The 21,112-nt window shown below is 43.8% G+C and overlaps 1 protein-coding gene across 1 annotated transcript in view; it reads right to left on the minus strand.

The window, feature by feature from the left end:
- PTH1R (parathyroid hormone 1 receptor) overlaps positions 1–21,112 on the minus strand; it is a 560,628-nt gene that overhangs the window by 56,962 nt on the left and 482,554 nt on the right. Inside the window, exon 7 of the mRNA XM_082258610.1 lies at positions 17,775–17,928. Coding sequence (XP_082114736.1) covers positions 17,775–17,928 — 154 coding nt within the window. The remainder of the gene's footprint in view (positions 1–17,774; positions 17,929–21,112) is intronic.

A 21,112-nucleotide genomic window follows, 5' to 3' on the forward strand; every position in this document is an offset into this window, starting at 1 on the left:
TAGATCCTAACACATTACTCAGTCCATACCAGTATAGATCCTAACACATTACCCAGTCCATACCAGTATAGATCCTAACACATTACCCAGTCCATACCAGTATAGATCCTAACACATTACTCAGTCCATACCAGTACAGATATCCAGCATGGGATTTTTCCCCATGGAGATCTGATGTGTTTTCAAAGTGTCCCTTTCATTTTATTGAGCGGTGTATATATCCTCTCAGCATAAATGTGTTAAGCCGCCATTTGGCTGTTAGTGAATACACTTCCCGATAGGAATATTGCATTCAGGATTCAGCAGTGTTCCTATTGTGGTTGGTGAGATTTCATTGAATTTTACAGTAGACGTTATAATTACGGAACATTTTCAGTAACACAGCACACCAGGAACACGCACTAACGTTACCAACAAAAGCCTAATGTATGCGGCCTTCTCTTTCAAGATACACAAATTGGATGTAAACGTTCCTGTCGACATCACACTATTTACTAAACTTGCTTCAGTGACACGTCAGACAAAGCAGCTCAACAGAATGAAAGCAGAACAATAGGACAGCAGTGAAGCCGGATAGACTTTAACTGCTTCCAGTCCGGGGCCAATTCTCACATTTCTGTCATATATGTAAAAATCAGTACTTTTCTGCTAGAAAAAATAGAACCCCCCCCCCCAACAATATATACAGATGAATGTCATAAAAAGTTAAAAAGTTAATTTTTTTCAGTACATCAATTCAAAAATTGAAACTCATATATTTATGTAGATGTGCTACATACAGAGTGATAGATTTCAAGCATTTCTTTCTTTCATTTTGAGGATTATGGCTCACAGCGAGTGACACCCCAAAATTCAGTATCTCAGAAAATTAAAATATTACAGAAGACCAAAAAAAAAAAGGATTTTTAATACAGAAATGTTGTCTTAGTGAAAAGTCTGTCCATGTACAGTATAGGATGAGAAGTCTGTCCATGTACAGTATAGGATGAGAAGTCTGTCCATGTACAGTATAGGGGGAGAAGTCTGTCCATGTACAGTATAGGATGCACTCAATACTTGGTCGGGGCGCCTTTGCATGAATTACTGCATCAACGCGGCCTGGCATGGAGGCGATCAGCCTGTGGCACTGCTGAGGTGTTATGGAAGCCCAGGTTTCTTTGATAGCGGCCTTCGGCTCGTCTGCATTGTTGGGTCTGGTGTCTCTCATCTTCCTCTTGACAATACCCCACAGATTCTCTATGGGGTTTAGGTCAGGCGAGTTTGCTGGCCAATCAAGCACAGTGATCCCATGATCATGTGACCAGGTATTGGTAGTTTTGGCAGTGTGGGCAGTTGCCAAGTCCTTCTGGAAAATGAAATCAGCATCTCCATAAAGCTGGTCAGCAGAGGGAAGCATGAAGTGCTCTAGAATGTCCTGGTAAGAGGGCTGCGCTGACTTTGGACTTGATAAAACACAGTGGACCAACACCAGCAGATGACACGGCTCCTCAAATCATCACACTGGACCTCATGCAACTTTGATTCTGTGCCTCTCCACTCCTCCTCCAGACTCTGGGACCTTGACTTCCAAATGAAATACACAATTTTCCACAGTCTGTGATGATTTGGGGAGCCATGTCATCTGCTGGTGTTGATGAATACATATAGATTATACTGTAAATATTTTAGGGACTCAAATCAAAGGTCGAGCTTTAAGGACACCGCCACTCGCTGTTTCTTCTTATAAGGGCTAAGTTTGCCCCATTTTTATTAAAAGAAAGTTCAGGAAATAAAACTTGAGTTTCTCTTGCAGGGGTTTTCAGCATTCCTTTGCTCATCAATATAAACCCCATTCAGCCCTTCTGGCTCTCATTTGCAGCAATGCTGCTCTGGCCTTACACTTCAGGCCCTTGTCTGTCTCCTACAGACGGTTTGCTCACCAACAGGGTGCACACTGATAGCAGCCCCCCATGCTGCACTGACTGCCATGTGGAGCCCTCCTGACACCTGGGCCAGACCTCCTGTCTGCCGGGGTGGAGCCAAGAACCATGGTCCTGTCTATACTAAAGGGGCTTTTCCACTGCATGGTACGGCTCGGTTTGGCGCTTTTCCACTGCATGGTACGGATTGGTTTGGCGCTTTTCCACTGCATGGTACGGATTGGTTTGGCTCGGTTTGGCGCTTTTCCACTGCATGGTACGGATTGGTTTGGCTCGGTTTGGGGCTTTTCCACTGCATGGTACGGATTGGTTTGGCTCAGTTTGGCGCTTTTCCACTGCATGGTACCGCATGGTACGTGTTAGAACGGTTCGATACGGTTTGGTACAGCGGCGCTTTCCCACTACATGGTACGGCTCGCTTAAACAGTACCACCTCGGTTGGGGTTCCAAGCAGGCTGTACCGATACCATATCCCACAATCCTTTGCATGCAGCCTTGATTGTTTGTCACTACTAGCCACTGATTGGTCAGAGAATCGTTGTAATCCCACCCACTTAGTACTAAGTACTACAACAGTGGAAAAGCAAACCAAGCCTATACAGTGCTGAAAGGTGCCGACTCGTACCACTCAATGGAAAAGCAAACTGAGCCGAGCTGGGCCAAGCAGTGCAGAGTGGAACCGAGCCGGTACTTGCAGTGGAAAAGTGCCATAAAAGACCCAGACACACCTGCACCATCAGTGCCCTGACTAATCCTAAACCGTGGTACCAGTATTGGAGATTTCCTCACACCCAGATTGCTGGGAAATCTCCAGGCTCCAGGTCCCCAACTGGACTTTACAAACCCCAGAGGAAACTAAAAACACAGTCTCCTCCAAATAAAACCATCCTCCTGGAGCCTCTCAACCTGCCTGGTTGACAATCCAGGGCGAAATACCCGCTCACAGCTAACTGCACTGTCGTATATTCTCCCCCCCCCCTGTTTTGACCCCAGCGGGGGTAACACACCAGCCTAACCTCTTCCAATTGGCACCTCTATGCCAACTATCACCCATAAGGGCCAAACCCAATCTTACCAGGTGACTTTCCCTGTAACCCCATGACTTTTTATGGGTGCGCTTTGAAAAGCGACACCTTTTCTTTGGGACCACACTAATCGCCTTGCCACTAGGGGACTGACCGAGGACTTTTCTCTTTACCTCTAAAGAGGTCACATTTTTAACTACTTGCGACCGCCGCAAGTAAATATACTGCGGCGGTCAGCCCCGGCCAGGCAAAGTGACGTATATATACGTCACTAGCCTGTCATCGGCTTGTGAGCCAATAGCGGGCGAGCGCGCGCCCGCTGCAGCTCGTTCACCAAGCAGTCAGTGCGTGTGACCGGCGGACCCGATGTCCGCCGGTCACTCGCTGATCGTCGGTACAGCGGGAGAAAGGCGGGCGGCTTATGTAAACAAGCCGCCTGTCCTTCTCCCCTGTGTAAAAATGGAGATCAGACGGTTCTACTATGTAGGACCGTTGATCTCTGTTTTTACAATAGTAGACATGTCCAATCAGAGTTAAAAACACGCCCCTAGGACACACTTAACCCCTCCCTCTCCAATACAGTTAACCCCTTCCCTGCCAGTGTCATTTTTACAGTGACAGTGCATATGTATAGCACTGATTACTGCAGTAATGTCACTGGTACCCCCAAAAGTGTCAAAAATGTCAGTCAAGGGTCCGATCTGTCCGCCGCAATGTCGCAGTCCCGCAAAAAAAAAAATCGCAGATCGTCGCCATTACTCGTTTAAAAAAAAACACCAAAATTGACAAAAAATCTTTCCCTTTGTTAGTAAACGCGATAACTTTTGCGCAAACCAATCAAAATACGCTTTTTGCGATTTTTTTTACCAAACATATGTAGCAGAAAACAAATTAGCCGAAAAGTTAAAAAATTTTGATTTTTACATTTTTTTTTTTGGGGAATTTCACATAAAAAATGTGAAAAATATTGTTATTTTTGCAAAATTGACGCTCTTTTCTTGTTTATAGGGCATGATCAAAAAATCGCACAGGTGATCAAATACCACCAAAAGAAAGCTCTGTTTGTGGGAAAAAAAGGACGTCAATTTCATTTAGGTACAGCGTTGCACGACCGCGCAATTGTCCGTTAAAGTCACGCAGTAAAAAAAAAAATCGCAAAAAAAAACCCTGGTCAGGAAGGGGGTAAAATCTACCGGGGCTTAAGTGGTTAAACACCTTTTTTGCCACAAGTGTGGGCACTTTTATTTGGGTTATGTTAGCCCCTCTCTGCATTCTATATACGGGCACCCTCTTACTGTCCTGAGTCTGTAGGGGGGCTATTTCTATGGTGTTCGTAAGGGGACCACCCCACCCATTTCTGGTACCTGACTTCTTATCCATTCCCCTGTTTCAGGGACCCTATCTGGTTTGTCACATAAACCTACTGTTGAACTGGTGTCCCTAGTCTCTTTAACCACTTTAAGACCAGAAGGATTTGCCCCCTTACCTGACCAGGCCCTATTTTCCGATTCGGCGCTGCGTTAAATAGACAATTGCGCGGTCATGAAACGCTGTACCCAAATAAAATCGATGTCCTTTTTTTTTCCACAAATAGAGTTTTTTTTTGGTGGTATTTGATCACCTGTGCAGTTTTTATTTTTTGCTCTATAAATAAAAAAAGAGCGACAATTTTGAAAAAAAAATAACAATATTTTTCACTTTCTGCTATATATATATAACATTCTCAAAAAAAAAAATGTAAAAATGAAAATTTTTTAACATTTCAGGCCAATTTGTTTTCTGCTACATATTTTTGGTTAAAAAAAAAAAAAAAAATGCAATAAGTGTATTTTGATTGGTTTGACAATGGGTCCAAGGATTTCATCCCGATACCTAATGGCAGTCAGGGTGTCATTGTCTAGCCTGTAGAAGTCTGTGCGTCCCTCCATGGATTTGCCTCCCCAGACCATCACTGAGCAACCACCAAACCGGTCATACTGAACGATGTTACAGGCAGCAGAACGTTCTCCACGGCTTCTCCAGACCCTTCCACGTCTGTCACATGTGCTCAGGGTGAACCTGCTCTCATCTGTGAAAAGCACAGGGTGCCAGTGGCAGACCTGCCAATTCTGGTGTTCAATGGCAAATGCCAATCGAGCTCCACAGTGCCGGGCAGTGAGCACAGGGCAAACTAGAGGACGTCGGGCCCTCAGGCCACCCTCATGAAGTCTGATTCTGATTGTTTGGTCAGAGACATTCACACCAGTGGCCTGCTGGAGGTCATTTTGTAGGGCTCTGGCAGTGCTCATCCTGTTCCTCCTTGCACGAAGGAGCAGATACCGGTCCTGCTGATGGGTTAAGGACCTTCTACAGCCCTGTCCAGCTCTCCTAGAGTAACTGCCTGTCTCCTGGAATCTCCTCCATGCTCCTGAGACTGTGCTGGGAGACACAGCAAACCTTCTGGCAATGACACGTATTGATGTGCCGTCCTGGAGGAGTTGGACTGCCTGTGCAACCTCTATAGGGTCCAGGTATCCCCTCATGCTACCAGTAGTGACACTGACCCCAGCCAAATGCAAAACTAGTGACAAACAGTCAGAAAAGAGGAGTAGGAGGAAAAAAATGTCAGTGACCTCCACCTCTAAAACCATTCTTGTTTTGGAGGTTTTCTCATTTTTGCTTATCTAGTGCACCTGTTGTTAATTTAATTAACACCAAAGCAGCTGAAACTGATTAACAACCCCTTCTGCTACTTAACTGACCCGATCAATATCCCAGGAGTTTAACCGCTTGCCGACTGCGCACAGTATATTTACTGCGGCAGTCGGCCCCGGCCAGGCAGAGTGACGTAGGTCTACGTCGCTCGCCTGTCACTCCTTCCAGAGCCAATAGCGGGGGGGGCGCGCCCGCCTCGGCTCGTTCACGGAGGAGTGCGGGAGTGTGACTGGCGGACCCGATGTCCGCCGGTCACACTACGATCGCCGGTACAGCGGGAGAAAGACAGAGCGGCTTGTGTAAACAAGCCACCTGTCAGTTCTCCCTGTGTAAAAGTGAAGATCAAACAGTTCTACTATGTAGAACTGTTGATCTTTGTTTTTACACTAGTAGACCTGTCCCTGCACAGTTAGAATCACGCCCCTAGGACACACTTAACCCCTCCCTGTCCAATACTGTTAACCCCTTCCCTGCCAGTGTCATTTTTGCAGTAACAGTGCATATATATAGCACTGATTACTGCAGTAATGTCACTGGTACCCCCAAAAGTGTCAAAAATGTCAGTCAAGGGTCCGATCTGTCCGCCGCAATGTCGCAGTACCGCAAAAAAAAATCGCAGATCGCCGCCATTACTCGTTAAAAAAAAAAACACCAAAAATGACAAAAATCTTTCCCTTTGTTAGTAAACGCGATAACTTTTGCGCAAACCAATCAAAATACGCTTTTTGCGATTTTTTTTACCAAACATAGGTAGCGTAAAACAAATTGGCCGAAAATTTAAAAAAATTTTGATTTTTACATTTTTTTTTGGGGGAATTTCATATAAAAAAAAGTGAAAAATATTGTTGTTTTTGCAAAAATTACGCTCTTTTTTTGTTTATAGCGCGTGATCAAAAAATCGCACAGGTGATCAAATACCACCAAAAGAAAGCTCTGTTTGTGGGAAAAAAAGGACGTGAAATTCGTTTAGGTACAGCGTCGCACGACCGCGCGATTGTCCGTTAAAGTCACGCAGTAAAAAATCGCAAAATAACCCCTGGTCTTTTAGCAGGAAAATCCTCCGGTGGTAAAGTGGTTAATTGACTTGATGCAATACTTTTTACTATTAAATTATATTAAAAATTGTTCTTTTAATTTTTTCGACCACACACACACACACATATATATATATATATATATATATATATATATATATATCTTTATATATATATATATATATATAAATATATATATATATATATATATATATATATATATATATATCTATATAGATATATAATGTTTGGGATTTCTAAATAATTTTCTAGCAAAAAAAATACAGATTTTTACTTGTAAATAAGAAGTGTCAGAAAAAGGCCGGGTCAGCAATTGGTAGACGATGATGGAGATGATGATACAATGTGTCTATTAAACGTTACAGGATTACAGATACTGACTGATGTAGCACACCCCAGCATGGGCATTACACTGTCCCCGGCCTCCATGTCTTCTCTCCAAGGCTCCGCTGCTGGTGCCGGCTTTTAGCATCCACATTGTATGCGCTGTGCAAGTTTGAGTGACACACACAGTGTGTACAATGCAGGTTCTACAAGCCAGAGACATCGCCCACATTTCCATCACAAAGGGTGAGACGACAGAACCACAAACCAGGAAAGGGGGACAGAAATTCCAAAACTCTTCTTCTAGACATAGACTGTTACTATCCCAAATGGAGCCTGTCCAATGTATTTCGGATCCTTTACAATAGCTTCTAAATGTGCCAGTGGAACGCTTTTTAAGTCTCTTCCCGCCTAAGGGTAAAACAAATCTAAATGCCTAAGCACAATTTTGCAACTTTGACATGTGTTAGTGAATCTGCACATATCATCACAACTACTTTGTGCATCCAGGTGGGTTATACTCCATTTTTTTAGGACAGATTTGGCTTTCATTTGGTGGTAAATGGTAAAGTATATCTCCTGTTTTTTTTTTTTTTTTTCTAATTATCAAAGAAAACTGGCCAAAAATAGTAAAAAAAAAAAAAAAAAATCAGCTGTATATTTCTTGGTACTTCCATCAAAGAACAACCCAAAATAAATTCTCCTGCTCCTGATGATCGCAGCGATACCACATACATAAAATAATTAGTTGATCCCCTTCACATTTTGTAAGTTTGCCCACTTACAAAGAAATTAAGGGTCTATAATAGAATTTCTATCATAGGTGTATTTTAAATAATAGAGACAGAATATCAACCAAAAATCCAGAAAAAACACACATGATACAAATGTTATAAATTGAGTTGCAGGTCAGTGAGTAAAATAAGTATTTGATCCCCAAACAAAACATGACTTAGTAGTTGGTGGAGAAACCCTTGTTGGAAGCACAGAGGTCAGAGGTTTCTTGTAGTTGGTGACCAGGTTTGCACACATCTCAGGAGGGATTTTGATCCACTCTTCTTTACAGATCTTCTCTAAATCCTTAAAGTGGCCCACTTTAAAGACTTTAACCTATAGGTAAACCTATATTCAGGCTTACCTACAGTGCTATAAATATCTCCTAAATATGCACCATTTGGGAGATATTTACAGTGCATGCAGCTGATGACGTCATCGCGCGCATGGGCTCTGAAGGAACGGCCACTCGTGCCATTTCTTCAGAGCCCAGTGCCGTAAACGTCGGCTCCCGCGTGCATGATTGGCCGGGGGACGCGAACCAGGAAGCAGGACGGCCGGACATGTCGGCCATCCGGTTGCTGAGCGGGCGGCACTGCGGGGGCTTCATTTTAAGGTAAGTATTTCATAATGAGGTAGTATGTGATGCACACTAGCTCGTTATGCCTTTGTCTTTACAGGTTTTTTTTTCTTTCATTTTTTTGGGGAAGTTTACTTCCTCTTTAACCACTTGCCGACTGCCTAACGCCGATCTACGTCGGCAGTCAGCCCCTCACAGGCAAAGTGACGTAGGGCTACGTCACTAGCTTGTGAGGGTCTAGGGAGCGAGCGCGCGCCCCCGGAGGCGCGCTCCCGCTCCCGCGTGGTCACAGACCCCCCCGCGCGTGTGACCGGCGGACCCGATGTCCGCCGGTCACTCGGCGATCGGCAGGGGAGAGGGAGAATGTCAGGCAGCCTGTGTAAACAAGCTGCCTGTCATTCTCCTTGCTGTTAGGATACTGATCACTCGGATCTAGTATGTAGATCCGTTGATCAGTGTCCATACAGCTCAAGCCCCAGCCAATCACAGTAGAAAGCACGCCCCTAGGGATACACACAGCCCCTCCCTCCCAAATAAAGTTAACCCCTTCACAACCAGTGTATTTTTACAGTAACAGTGCATATATATAGCACTGATTACTGTAGAAATGTCACTGGTAACCCCAAAAGTGTCAAAAATGTCAGTCAAGGGTCCGATCTGTCCGCCCCAATGTCGCAGTCCCGCAAAAAAAATCGCAGATCGCCGCCATTACACATTAAAAAAAAAACAACAAAAATGACAGAAATCTTTCCCTTTGTTAGTAAACGCGATAACTTTTGCGCAAACCAATCAAAATACGCTTTTTGCGATTTTTTTTACCAAACATAGGTAGCATAAAACAAATTGGCCGAAAAAGTAAAAAAATTTTGATTTTTAAATTTTTTTTTTGGGGAATTTCATATAAAAAAATGTGAAAAATATTGCTATTTTTGCAAAATTGACGCTCTTTTTTTGTTTATAGCGCGTGATCAAAAAATCGCACAGGTGATCAAATACCACCGAAAGAAAGCTCTGTTTGTGGGAAAAAAAGGACGCCAAATTCGTTTAGGTACAGCGTCGCACGACCGCGCAATTGTCCGTTAAAGTCACGCAGTGCCGAATCGCAAAATACCCCCTGGTCGGAATGGGGGTAAAATCTTCCGGGGCTTAAGTGGTTAAGGTCTCTTGGCTGTCGCTTGGCAACTCAAAGTTTCAGCTTCCTTCATTCGTTTCTATAGGATTAAGGTCTTGAGGGTGAAGGGTCTATAATTTTTATCATAAGTGTACTTTTAACTTCATGGACAACATGTTCACTTGCTGCCTAATAATAAAGGAGAGAATAAAATTGTGCATTTATAACTGACATTCCAGAGTCCCTCAAACTTTATCTTTGAGAACCCTGTGTTGTCTTCCATCCCACTAATACAGTTGCGGGGACTCACGCTGTCACAATACACATAGGAGCGAAGAGCTCTTCCAAGCCTCTGAGCTCCAGGCCTCAATCTGGGAATTACAAAACCCAGAGAAAGATGAAAACTTAACTTTCTTCTCTTAGAACTGACATTCCGGAGACCCCCAACCCTGTGTTGTCTTCCATCCTGCTTATACAGTGGTGGGGAGTCGCACTGTCACAATACACATGGAAGCGGTGAGCTCTTCGAAAGCCTCTGAGCTCCAGACCACAATCCAGGAATTTTCAAAACCCAGAGAAAGATGAAAAACAAACTTTCTTCTTTCAAAACCAACATTCCGGAGCCCCTCAAACTGTACCTTTGAGAACACTGTGTTTTCTTCAACCCTGCTAATACAGTGGCAGAGCCTCACACTGTCACAATACACATGGGGGTGGTGAACTCTTTGAAGTCTCTGATCTCCAGAACCAACTACGGGAAATACAAAACCCAGAGAAAAGATAAAAAAACAACTTTCTCCACTCAGATCTGACATTCTGGAGGCCTGGAAACTAGATTCTAATCAGGGAGCAGGCAGCATCTGATTTATTGATGTAGCACCCTCCTAGGTAGGTAGGTGCTAGGAAAAAGCATTTATTGCTCCTTCTGCTTATCAGGGGAGCCTGATCTGTTAGGTTGCCTATTGCATGTTTCCAGGTGAGATTCACTGGGTCTGAGGGAGTGTTCCCACTGTATCCAATGAGGGAGCTTGTTGGACAGTGGAGGAAACCCAGCCAGTGACACATTGGCATTTGTGGGAGTCCCAGTGGGAGGGAATTCTGGCAATGCATCCTGGGATTGCTCATAAAAGCCGGGGGGGGGGGGGACATGTGACAGGGTGTCTTTGGAGGGAGGCAGAGTCCTAGGAGGAGGCAGACGGCTGGTCTCTCCTCCTGCTGTGTATGAGGAAGGTGGTCTTAGGCAGTCGGCCCAGGTGCTGAGCTGAGCTGCAGAGGATCCAGTGTAGCTGATGGTGGAGCTGCTGGCAGAGTCTCTCGGGCAAAACAGTGTCAGTGAGTACTGTGGGACTTGCCAAAGGGTCGGCCCAGGAAGGGGACCACTCCAGTGAAGTCAGGGGACCAAGGAGCCAGCTCACACAGAGAGAAGTACAGTAAAGGGGGTGCTGGGTAGAACCCTGAAGAATAGGGATAGAGGGGGTGCCTAGTTGAGCCCTGAAGAGCGATTCACAGAGCAATACAAGTCCATTAAATTCTTCTTCACTGCTAGTGACAAGGTGAAGCAGCGGACTTGCCGCACTCAATTATCTATAGACCTCCCAGCAAATTGTGCATAGTTCATTCAAGTTGGAGTATCCCACTCATCCCTTCTCCTATCCAAGTTCTCAAATAAAACTACAAAAAAAAACAAAACCCCTGGAGTGTTTCATGACTGAGCCAAGCACTTTAAAAATGCTAAACCGTGATGTTGTTGCTATGGGTAACCCAGGGGAATCCGTAACCAGCAGCTCCCAAGGGAGTAGTGCCACATTGGCATAAACTTATATTGATTTTTCCGAATTTTGAGAAAAATTATGAATTTAATTCATTTTGGAATAAGGCTGTGACATAACAAAATGTGATACCGCTGCTGGAGGGGCTGCGGGGGCCAGGGGACGCATGCTCACATTTGGTGGACTTGCCCAGTCATTAGGCGATATTGGGACGCAATACTTCCACTGATACATAAAATTCAGGGATGCCCGGTCCCGGATGACCCATGGACAGTGTTGTTCCACTCCACAACAGAACCGCTTTACAGCTACAGGAATTCAATAACTCCTCATCTACTGAATGCTACTAAGTCCCTTATCCCAAAATTATGGGCTGAATTGGCGGTTCGCCAATGGCTGCTAGCTGTCAATCACGCCTACCGCATGGAGGACATGTCATACTCATTACGCAACCTCTCTGCTAGATCCAATACTATCTGGGCTTGATGGTTGGCGTTCACACACTCGGACGACTACGCTACTTTACTATCTACTCCTACGAAAGTTGCTCACACCCTTTAGGGAGAGTATAGATTCTTAACTGGTCGAGATGCTAAATATTGTGTTTTTGCTATATTATGAGGTCATAGAAGGTTTATCATCTTGGGGACTGATCAGCCGCCCCCCCCCTCCCTAATCCTCTTCCCTGTTTCCCTCCCTCTCCCCCCCCCCTCTTTTCTCCTTCTTTCTCGCCCCCCCCCCCTCTTTTCTACCTTCTTTTCTTTCTCTCCTACATCTCCTTCTGTACGGTTTAAGTATTCACCAGAATAACTGTATCATCCTTTACCATTTGACTGCATTGTTGTGATTTGTATCCAATAATTTTTCTGGTTGATTTTATGTGTCTATATGTTCTTCTGTTTTTTCTGGTTAAAAACTTCTTAATAAAAACTTATTAAACAAAAAAATAACAAAATGTGATAAAAGTGAAGCTCTGTAAATACTTTTAAGATGCACAGTAGAAAGCATAAGATAAAGGTATCGGATGAGCTCTTCATGTAATTTCCACATAGTATTTCGGGGAAAGTTCATCCATCCGTGTTAATGAGCCCTCTGACAACCCTTCCAAGAAGAGAAACCACGTCTAATGGGGGAGCGATGAGCCGTATTGTGTCGCTATCAGAGCCAGCGGCCATCACGCTATAATGACATCACGTTCGTCACTAAAAAAAAGACAGGTGACACATTCCTGGGTGCCAATTACACGTCCACCTGCCATGGCTAACGAGCCCTCCTTCCCGGCCGCGTCCCGCTCCCCGTATTAAACTCAACCAGTGGCAGCTAAACAGGATTAAAACACGTCTGGACGAGACCGGCCTTGTCACGCGCGTCTCAATTTAAACCAAACTGCGTGTATTACAAGTCTGACAACGTCCAGAGAGAACCAGCGGGGGCCAGCGCCAATCTGCAAATTGCGACTTTTTTTTTTTTTTTTATCTGCACATCTCATTATCACATATCTACAGGGAAAAAAAAAAAATCCTAGGACGCCATATCCACCACAGTTATCACCTTCATCGTTTGCCGCGTGACACGCTGATAAAGATAACCAAGATGCGTTCGTAATCAGGCACCTGTCATATCAAGAATAATGATTGCTGATAAGTAAAGATACATAACAAACGTGTTACAGGAATTATAACATTCCCGGTATACGGTATCTCCCAAAAGTGAGTACACCCCTCACATTTTAGTAAATATTTTATTCTATCTTTTCATGTGACAACACTGAAGAAATGACACTTTGCTACAATGTAAAGTAGTGAGTGTACAGCTTGTATAACAGTGTAAATTTACTGTCCCCTCAAAATAACTCAACACACAGCCATTAATGTCTAAATCGCTGGCAACAAAAGTGAGTACACCCCTAGGTGAAAATGTCCAAATTGGGCCCAAAGTGTCAATATTTTGTGTGGCCGCCATTATTTTCTAGCACTGCCTTAACCCTGTTGGGCATGGAGTTCACCAGAGCTTCATAGGTTGCCACTGGAGTCCTCTTCCACTCCTCCATGATGACATCACAGAGCTGGTGGATGTTCGAGACCTTGCGCTCCTCCACCTTCTGTTTGAGGATGCCCCACAGATGCTCAATAGGGTTTAGGTCTGGAGACATGCTTGGCCAGTCCATCACCTTTACCCTCAGTTTCTTTAGGCAGTGGTCATCTTGGAGGTGTGTTTGGGGTCGTTATCATGTTGGAATACTGCCCTGCGGCCCAGTCTCTGAAGGGAGGGGATCATGCTCTGCTTCAGTATGTCACAGTACATGTTGGCAATCATGGTTCTCTCAATGAACTGTAGCTCCCCAGTGCCAGCAGCACTCATGCAGCCCCAGACCATGACACTCCCACCACCATGCTTGACTGTTGGCAAGACACACTTGTCTTTGTACTCCTCACCTGGTTGCTGCCACACACGCTTGACACCATCTGAACCAAGTACGTTTATCTTGGTTTCATCAGACCACAGGAGATGGTTCCAGTAATCCATGTCCTTAGTCTGATTGTCTTCAGAAAACTGTTTGTGGGCTTTCTTGTGCATCATCTTTAGAAGAGGCTTCCTTCTGGGATGACAGCCATGCAGACCAATTTGATGCAGTGTGCGGCGTATGGTCTGAGCACTGATAGGCTGACTCCCCACCCCTTCAACCTCTGCAGCACTCATATGTCTATTTCCTAAAGACAACCTCTGGATATGATGCTGAGCACGTGCACTCAACCTCTTTGGTCGACCATGGCGAGGCCTGTTCTGAGTGGAACCTGTCCTGTTAAACCGCTGTATGGTCTTGGCCACCGTGCTGAAGCTCAGTTTCAGGGTCTTGGCAATCTTCTTATAGCCTAGGCCATCTTTATGTAGAGCAACAATTCTTTTTTCAGATCCTCAGAGAGTTCTTTGCCATGAGGTGCCATGTTGAACTTCCAGTGACCAGTATGAGAGAGTGAGAGCGATAACACCAAATTTAACACATCTGCTCCCCATTCACACCTGAGACCTTGTAAGACGAGCCACATGACACTGGGGAGGGACAATTGCTAATTGGGCCCAATTTGGACATTGTCACTTAGGGGTGTACTCTCTTTTGTTGCCAGTGGTTTAGACATTAATGGCGTTGTGTTGAGTTATTTTGAGGGGACAGCAAATTTACACTGTTATACAAGCTGTACACTCACTACTTTACATTGTAGCAAAGTGTGGGGGCTAAGACCAGTAATGTGAGGGGGGAGCGGATGACCATAATTAGGGGGCTGAGAACTAATAGGGGATAGCTGAGGACTGTAATTGGGGGGCTGAGGATGGTATTTGGGGGTGTTGAGGACAGTAATTGAGGGAGCTTACAACAGTAATGAGGGGAATGATGACAGTAATGGGGAGCTGAGGACACTAATTGGGGGGGGCACCAGTATTGGGGGGCTGTATACAGTAAGGCACCATTCACACCTTAGCATATCATTTTCAGGTGTCAGTTTGGAGGCAGGCATTGACATCTGACCAAAAACGCTTGTAATCTGCCAGAAAAGAAGCTCATGTGCTTTTTTGAGCTTGAGGCGTTTTGCTTCAGGTGACAAAACGCTCAGATGTGAACAGGGGCCATTGAAATTAATGGGATCTTCCTTGTTGGGCATTTTGGACCTTCAGAGATGAGTGTTTTACGAGCTGAAAAACACTCAGGTGTGAACAGGGCCTAATCGGGAAGCTGAGGACTGTAACTGAGGGGAGTTGGGGACAGTAAAGAGGGAGCTGAGAACAGTAATTGGAGGGGGGGGGGACAGTAATGGGGGCTGAGGACATTAATGGGGGGGCTGAGGACAGTAATTCAGGGTGCTGAAAACAGTAATGAGGGGGCTGATGACACTAATTGAGGGGTGAGACCAGTATTGGAAAGATGAGGATTGTAATTGGGGGGAGCTGAGGACAGTAATGGGGAGCTGAGGACAGTATTTGGGGGGCTGAGGATAGTATTGGGGGGGGGGGGGCTAAGGACAGTAATTCAGGGTGCTGAAAACAGTAATGAGGGGGCTGATGACACTGATTGAGGGGTGAGACCAGTATTGGGAAGCTGAGAATTGTAATTGGGGGAGCTAAGGACATTAATGGGGGGCTGAGGACAGTAATGGGGGACTGAGGATATTACTGTAAAGGGAAGGATTTTGATGTTAAGGGGGGACTGAGGATGCTGATGTAAGAATGGGATTGTGATATGTCAGGTCAAATCATTTTATTGGGGTTCTCTACCCATGACAAGCACAGGGAAAGAAGTCTTGATCTTATTTTTATCGCTGTAGCACCATGTGGATCGGCACACACACAAAAATGTGCCTTAGGTGCCAACGTGTGAGGGTGCCAATAGAGATTAATGGCACCCCTGCACATCCACAAAAATGCAGCGCATTTTTCTGCGGGTCAGAAATGCATGCAATTTTACGCATGTTCCCCAGCAAGAGAATTGAATCTAGCCTAAAAGGAGGTGGGGGGGGGGGGGGGCTGTGATGTGAAGGATCCGAGTCATTGAACAAACATGAGACTTGGACCTCGGCTGGAGGAATATTTTACTGACTAGACCTCTATGAATTTTAATTCAATACCCCTGCTTTATAGTTTCCAGGAAAATAGAAACAATGTTTCCTGAGTGTGAAGGTGTTATGATACAATTTAATCTCCATAGAATATACTTTGTTACACCTTTTACAATTGCTACATCACAGCATGAATTCAAACTAAAACAATGATTACATTTTATTTACTCAATATCAACCAGATTTATAATATCCAGCTGGCAGTGAATTTATAACATGTAAATCAATGATAGAAAATAACATACAGTATATATATATATACACACACACACAGTATCTGACAAAAGTGAGTACACCCCTCACAATTTTGTAAATATTTTATTCTATCTTTTCATGTGACAACACTAAAGAAATGACACTTTGCTACAATGTAAAGTAGTGAGTGTACAGCTTGTATAACAGTGTAAATTTGCTGTCCCCTCAAAATAACTCAACACACAACCATTAATGTCTAAACTGCTGGCAACAAAAGTGAGTACACCCCTAAGTGACAATGTCCAAATTGGGCCCAAAGTGTCAATATTTTGTGTGAAACTGAGCTGCAGCATGGTGGCCAAGACCATACAGCGGTTTTACAGGACAGGTTCCACTCAGAACAGGTCTCACCATGGTCAACCAAAGAAGTTGAGTGCACGTGCTCAGCGTCATATCCAGAGGTTGTCTTTGGGAAATAGACGTATGAGTGCTGCCAGCATTGCTGCAGAGGTTTAAGGGGTGGGTCAGCCTGTCAGTGCTCAAACCATACGCCGCACACTGCATCAAATTGGTCTGCATGGCTGTCATCCCAGAAGGAAGCCTCTTCTAAAGATGATGCACAAGAAAGCCCAATAACAGTTTGCTGAAGATAAGCAGACTAAGGACATGGATTACTGGAACCATGTCCTGTGGTCTGATGAGACCAAGATAAACTTATTTGGTTCAGATGGTGTCAAGCATGTGTGGTGGCAACCAGGTGAGGAGTACAAAGACAAGTGTGTCTTGCCTACAGTCAAGCATGGTGGTGGGAGTGTCATGGTCTGGGGCTGCATGAGTGCTGCCAGCACTGGGGAGCTACAGATCATTGAGGGAACCATGAATGCCAACATGTACTGTGACATACTGAAGCAGAGCATGATCCCCTCCCTTTGGAGACTGGACTGCAGGGCAGTATTCCAACATGATAACGACCCCAAACACACCTGCCTTGCTAAAGAAGCTGAGGGTAAAGGTGATGGACTGGCCAAGCATGTCTCCAGATCTAAACCCTATTGAGCATCTGTGGGGCATCCTCAAACAGAAGGTGGAGGAGCGCAAGGTTTCTAACATCCACCAGCTCTGTGATGTCATCATGGAGGAGTGGAGGGGAAGAGGACTCCATGGCAGCCTGTGAAGCTCTAGTGAACTCCATGCCCAAGAGGGTTAAGGCAGTGCTGGAAAATAATGGTGGCCACACAAAATATTGACACTTTGGGCCCAATTTGCGCATACCCAGACCGGTTAGGGTGTTCTTGCTGACCCGTGTCCTCAGCCAAAAGGGCATACAATGGGCATGCGAGTATCAGAATTGGACCACGGAGCGACAGAAGAAGGTGGCCTGGTCTGATGAATCACGTTTTCTTTTACATCATGTGGATTGCCAGGTGTGCATGCATCACTTACCTAGGGAAGAGATGGCACCAGAAAGAAGGCAAGCCGGTGGAGGCAGTGGTCTGCTACTTATGGCTTGGTGCCAGATACCACATCATACCTTCAGAGGTCTAGTGGAGTAAATGCCTTGATGGGTCAGGGCTGTTTTGGCAGCCATATGGTTATGGTGGGTGGTCAAAATGTTATGGCTGATCCATGTATATATAATATTTTCCCTTTAAAACCATACCACCTTCTACATTTCTATCCCAAAGCTTCCCTTTAAAAAAAAAATAATAATAACTCACCCCAGCCAAAAAGTGTGAATCCCCAGAGATATTTCTTATCGGAGAAAAAAGCCATAAATATGAGGCAATGCAGGTAGAGTCCCTCCACGAGGATCCAGTAGTAGTTTGTGGCCAGGAAGTATAGGAAGAAAGTAACAGCCACCTTACAGCCCACCTGCAGGAGATGAACAAAGGAGACATTATTATGTAGCAGAGGAAATAAATCTTAATAATAAAGTATTATATTACTGAAAGAGTAGTTGATGGTTGGAATAGACTTCCAGCAGAGGTAGTGGGTCAGTCAACAGTGGATTCAGACATGCTTGGAACAAACACAGATCTATACTCAGAAAAAAGAATTTTAAAGAAAATCATATATTCATTTTTAAAAATGGGGCAGACTTGATGGGCCCCTCTTTTTTTTCTGCTGTCCCTCTTCTATGTAAAATGAAATAAATCAATCTATAGAGCTGAGTGAGAGGAGACATTGCTACTTTATAACCAAAAAGAGTAACTATTTTTGTTTTTGTAATACAAAAATATAAATAAATTATTTTTTTTTTATTACCACACTGGAGTGATCACTAGATCTGTAAACAGCATGTTTAAAAAGAGGATCAATTTAACAATACAGATTGTTGTCAAAATTTGTGCTACACTCAGAAGCATAACTAGAACCTTCAGGGCCCCGGTAGGCCGGTACATGAAACCATAAAGGGCCACCCTGTGCGATCTTGGTAGTTCCACCACTGGTGTCAGTATTTTTTTTATTTAATTTTTTTATTATTTTTTACCATTTGATTTTTTTTTTTTACCGTTTTAATTTTTTCCCAATTTATTTTTAATTTTTTTTATTTTTTTAAATTTTAAATTTTTTACAATTTTTACTTTTTTATTTTTTTACACTTTATTATACACACTGTTGGGGGGCTTTGATGAAATATCAGGGGTCTAAAAACACTGATGTTTCACCTTTGAGACAGAGAAAGGAGATTGAGGACACTCAATCTCCTTCTCTGCAGCCTCAGCTGTACTGAATGAATTGACAGGAATAGCAGTGATCATTACAAATCACTGACCCTATTCATTAGGACAAGGAAGGGGCTAGTAAATGACACCTTTAGCAGGCCCTTCCCTGCTCTCCATCCTGACAGAATTCCTGCAGCACCCAGCAGGAGGGGGGGGGGGAACCTGGCAGCGCTGTGGGGGATGAACGGAGGGCCTGGGGATCACACAGGGGCCCAAAAACCGCAGGAGGTGGATAGGTGGGGCGGCATGTAGAGGAATCAGTTCCTCTACAGGCCACACGGGCCCCCTGGAGCATGGGGCTGGGTCGCAATTGTGACCCCTGCGATCCCTGAACGTACATCCCTGGTCACACAATAGGACCAAAGGTTCCATTCCAAAACCATGGACATTAATATGGTTTTCCACCCATTCAAAAACCACGGTCTTCTCCCATTCCAAAGTTATGGCCATTAATATAGATTTGACCTCCATTACAAAACCAAGGCCATTAACATGGAGCTGCCTCCCATTCCAAAACCATGGCCATTAATATGGAGCTGCCTCCCATTCCAAAACCATGGCCATTAATATGGAGCTGCCCCCCATTCCAAAACCATGGGCATGAACCATGTCCATTAATATGGTGTTGCCCCCTATTCCGAAACAATAATCTTTAATATAGAGTAGCCTTCCCCCCATTCCAAAACCATGGCCTTTTTTTGGAGTTGACCCCCATTCCAAAACCATGGCTATTAATTTGGATTTGCCTTCTCCCCATTCCAAAACTATGGCTATTTATATTGGTCATGGTCATTAATCTGGTATTGCCCCCTATTCCAAATGAATGATCTTTATTATGGAGTCGCCCCCTATTCCAAAACCATGGCCATTCATATGGAGTTGCTCCCATTTCAAACACCATGGTTATTTATATTGAGTTGCCCTCCATTCAAAAATAATGACTATTAATTTGGAGTTGCCTTCCCCCCATTCCAAAACCATGGCTATTAATATTGGGTTGCCCTCCATTCAAAAACCATGGGCATTAATGTGGAGTTGCCCCCCCCCCCCCCCATTCCAAAACCATGGCCATTATTATGAAGTTGATCCTCTATTACAAAACCATGGCCATTAATACAGAGTGGATCCTCAATTATAAAACCATGGCCATTAACATGGAGTTGCCACTCTTTGTAGTCATAACATCCTCCACTTTTCTAGGAAGGCTTTTGGAGTGTTTGTGAATGGAGTTGCCCCCCCAATCCAAAACCATGGCCTTTAATATGGATTTGCTCCCATTTCAAAACCATGGTCATTATTATTGAGTTGCCCCTCCATTCAAAAACCATGTCCATTTATATAGTGTTGCCCCCTATTCCTAAACAATGATTAACAATGGAGTTAACCCCCATTCCAAAACTATGGCTATTAATTTGGAGTTGCCTCCCCCCATTCCAAAACCATGGTCATTATTTGGAGTTGACCCCCATTCCAAAACCATGGCTATTAATTTGGGATTGCCTTCCCCCCATTACAAAACCATGGCTAATAATATTGAGTTGCCCTCCATTCCAAAACCATGGTCATTAATTTGGAGTTGCCACCCATTCCAAAACCATGGTCATTAATTTGGAGTTGCCCTCCGTTCAAAAACCATGGTCATTAACATTGGTCATGGTCATTAATCTGGTATTGCTCCCTATTCCAAATTAATGATCTTTAATATGGAGTCGCCCCCTATTTCAAAAACATGGAAACATGGCCATTTTTTTGGAGTTGCCACCCATTCCAAAACCATGGCCATTAATATGGAGTTGCCCCCCCCCCCCTATTCAAAAATCATAGCCATTATTACGGAGTTGATCTTCTATTACAAAACCATGGCCATTAATATAGAGTTGCCATTCTTTGTAGCCATAACATCCTCCACTTGTCTTGGAAGGCTTTTGGAGTGTTTGTGAATATTTGTTCCCATTTTTAAGGTAGTTCTATATATATATATATATACACTAGTGCTGCATTCATATTATTCTGGTAGTATATATATATATATATATATATATATATATATATATATATATATATATATATATATATATATATACATATATATATACATATATATATATATATATATATATATATATATATATATATATAAATGAGGCCACCAAAAATTTTACATGAGTGTCAGTTCTGTCATTTCAGCCCTTCATCTGTCATTTCTTTCTCCGCAACTCAATAAAACTCAATAAATACTTCCGCTATAAACATGAATAGTCCCCTGATGGGTTTTTATTTTGTTACTAAGTTTTTGAACTTTCACAGTTGCATCTCTTTCATCTTAAAAG

Source organism: Pelophylax lessonae (assembly GCF_965119305.1).
Source record: "Pelophylax lessonae genome assembly, chromosome: 5".
Classification (NCBI taxonomy): Eukaryota; Metazoa; Chordata; class Amphibia; order Anura; family Ranidae; genus Pelophylax; species Pelophylax lessonae.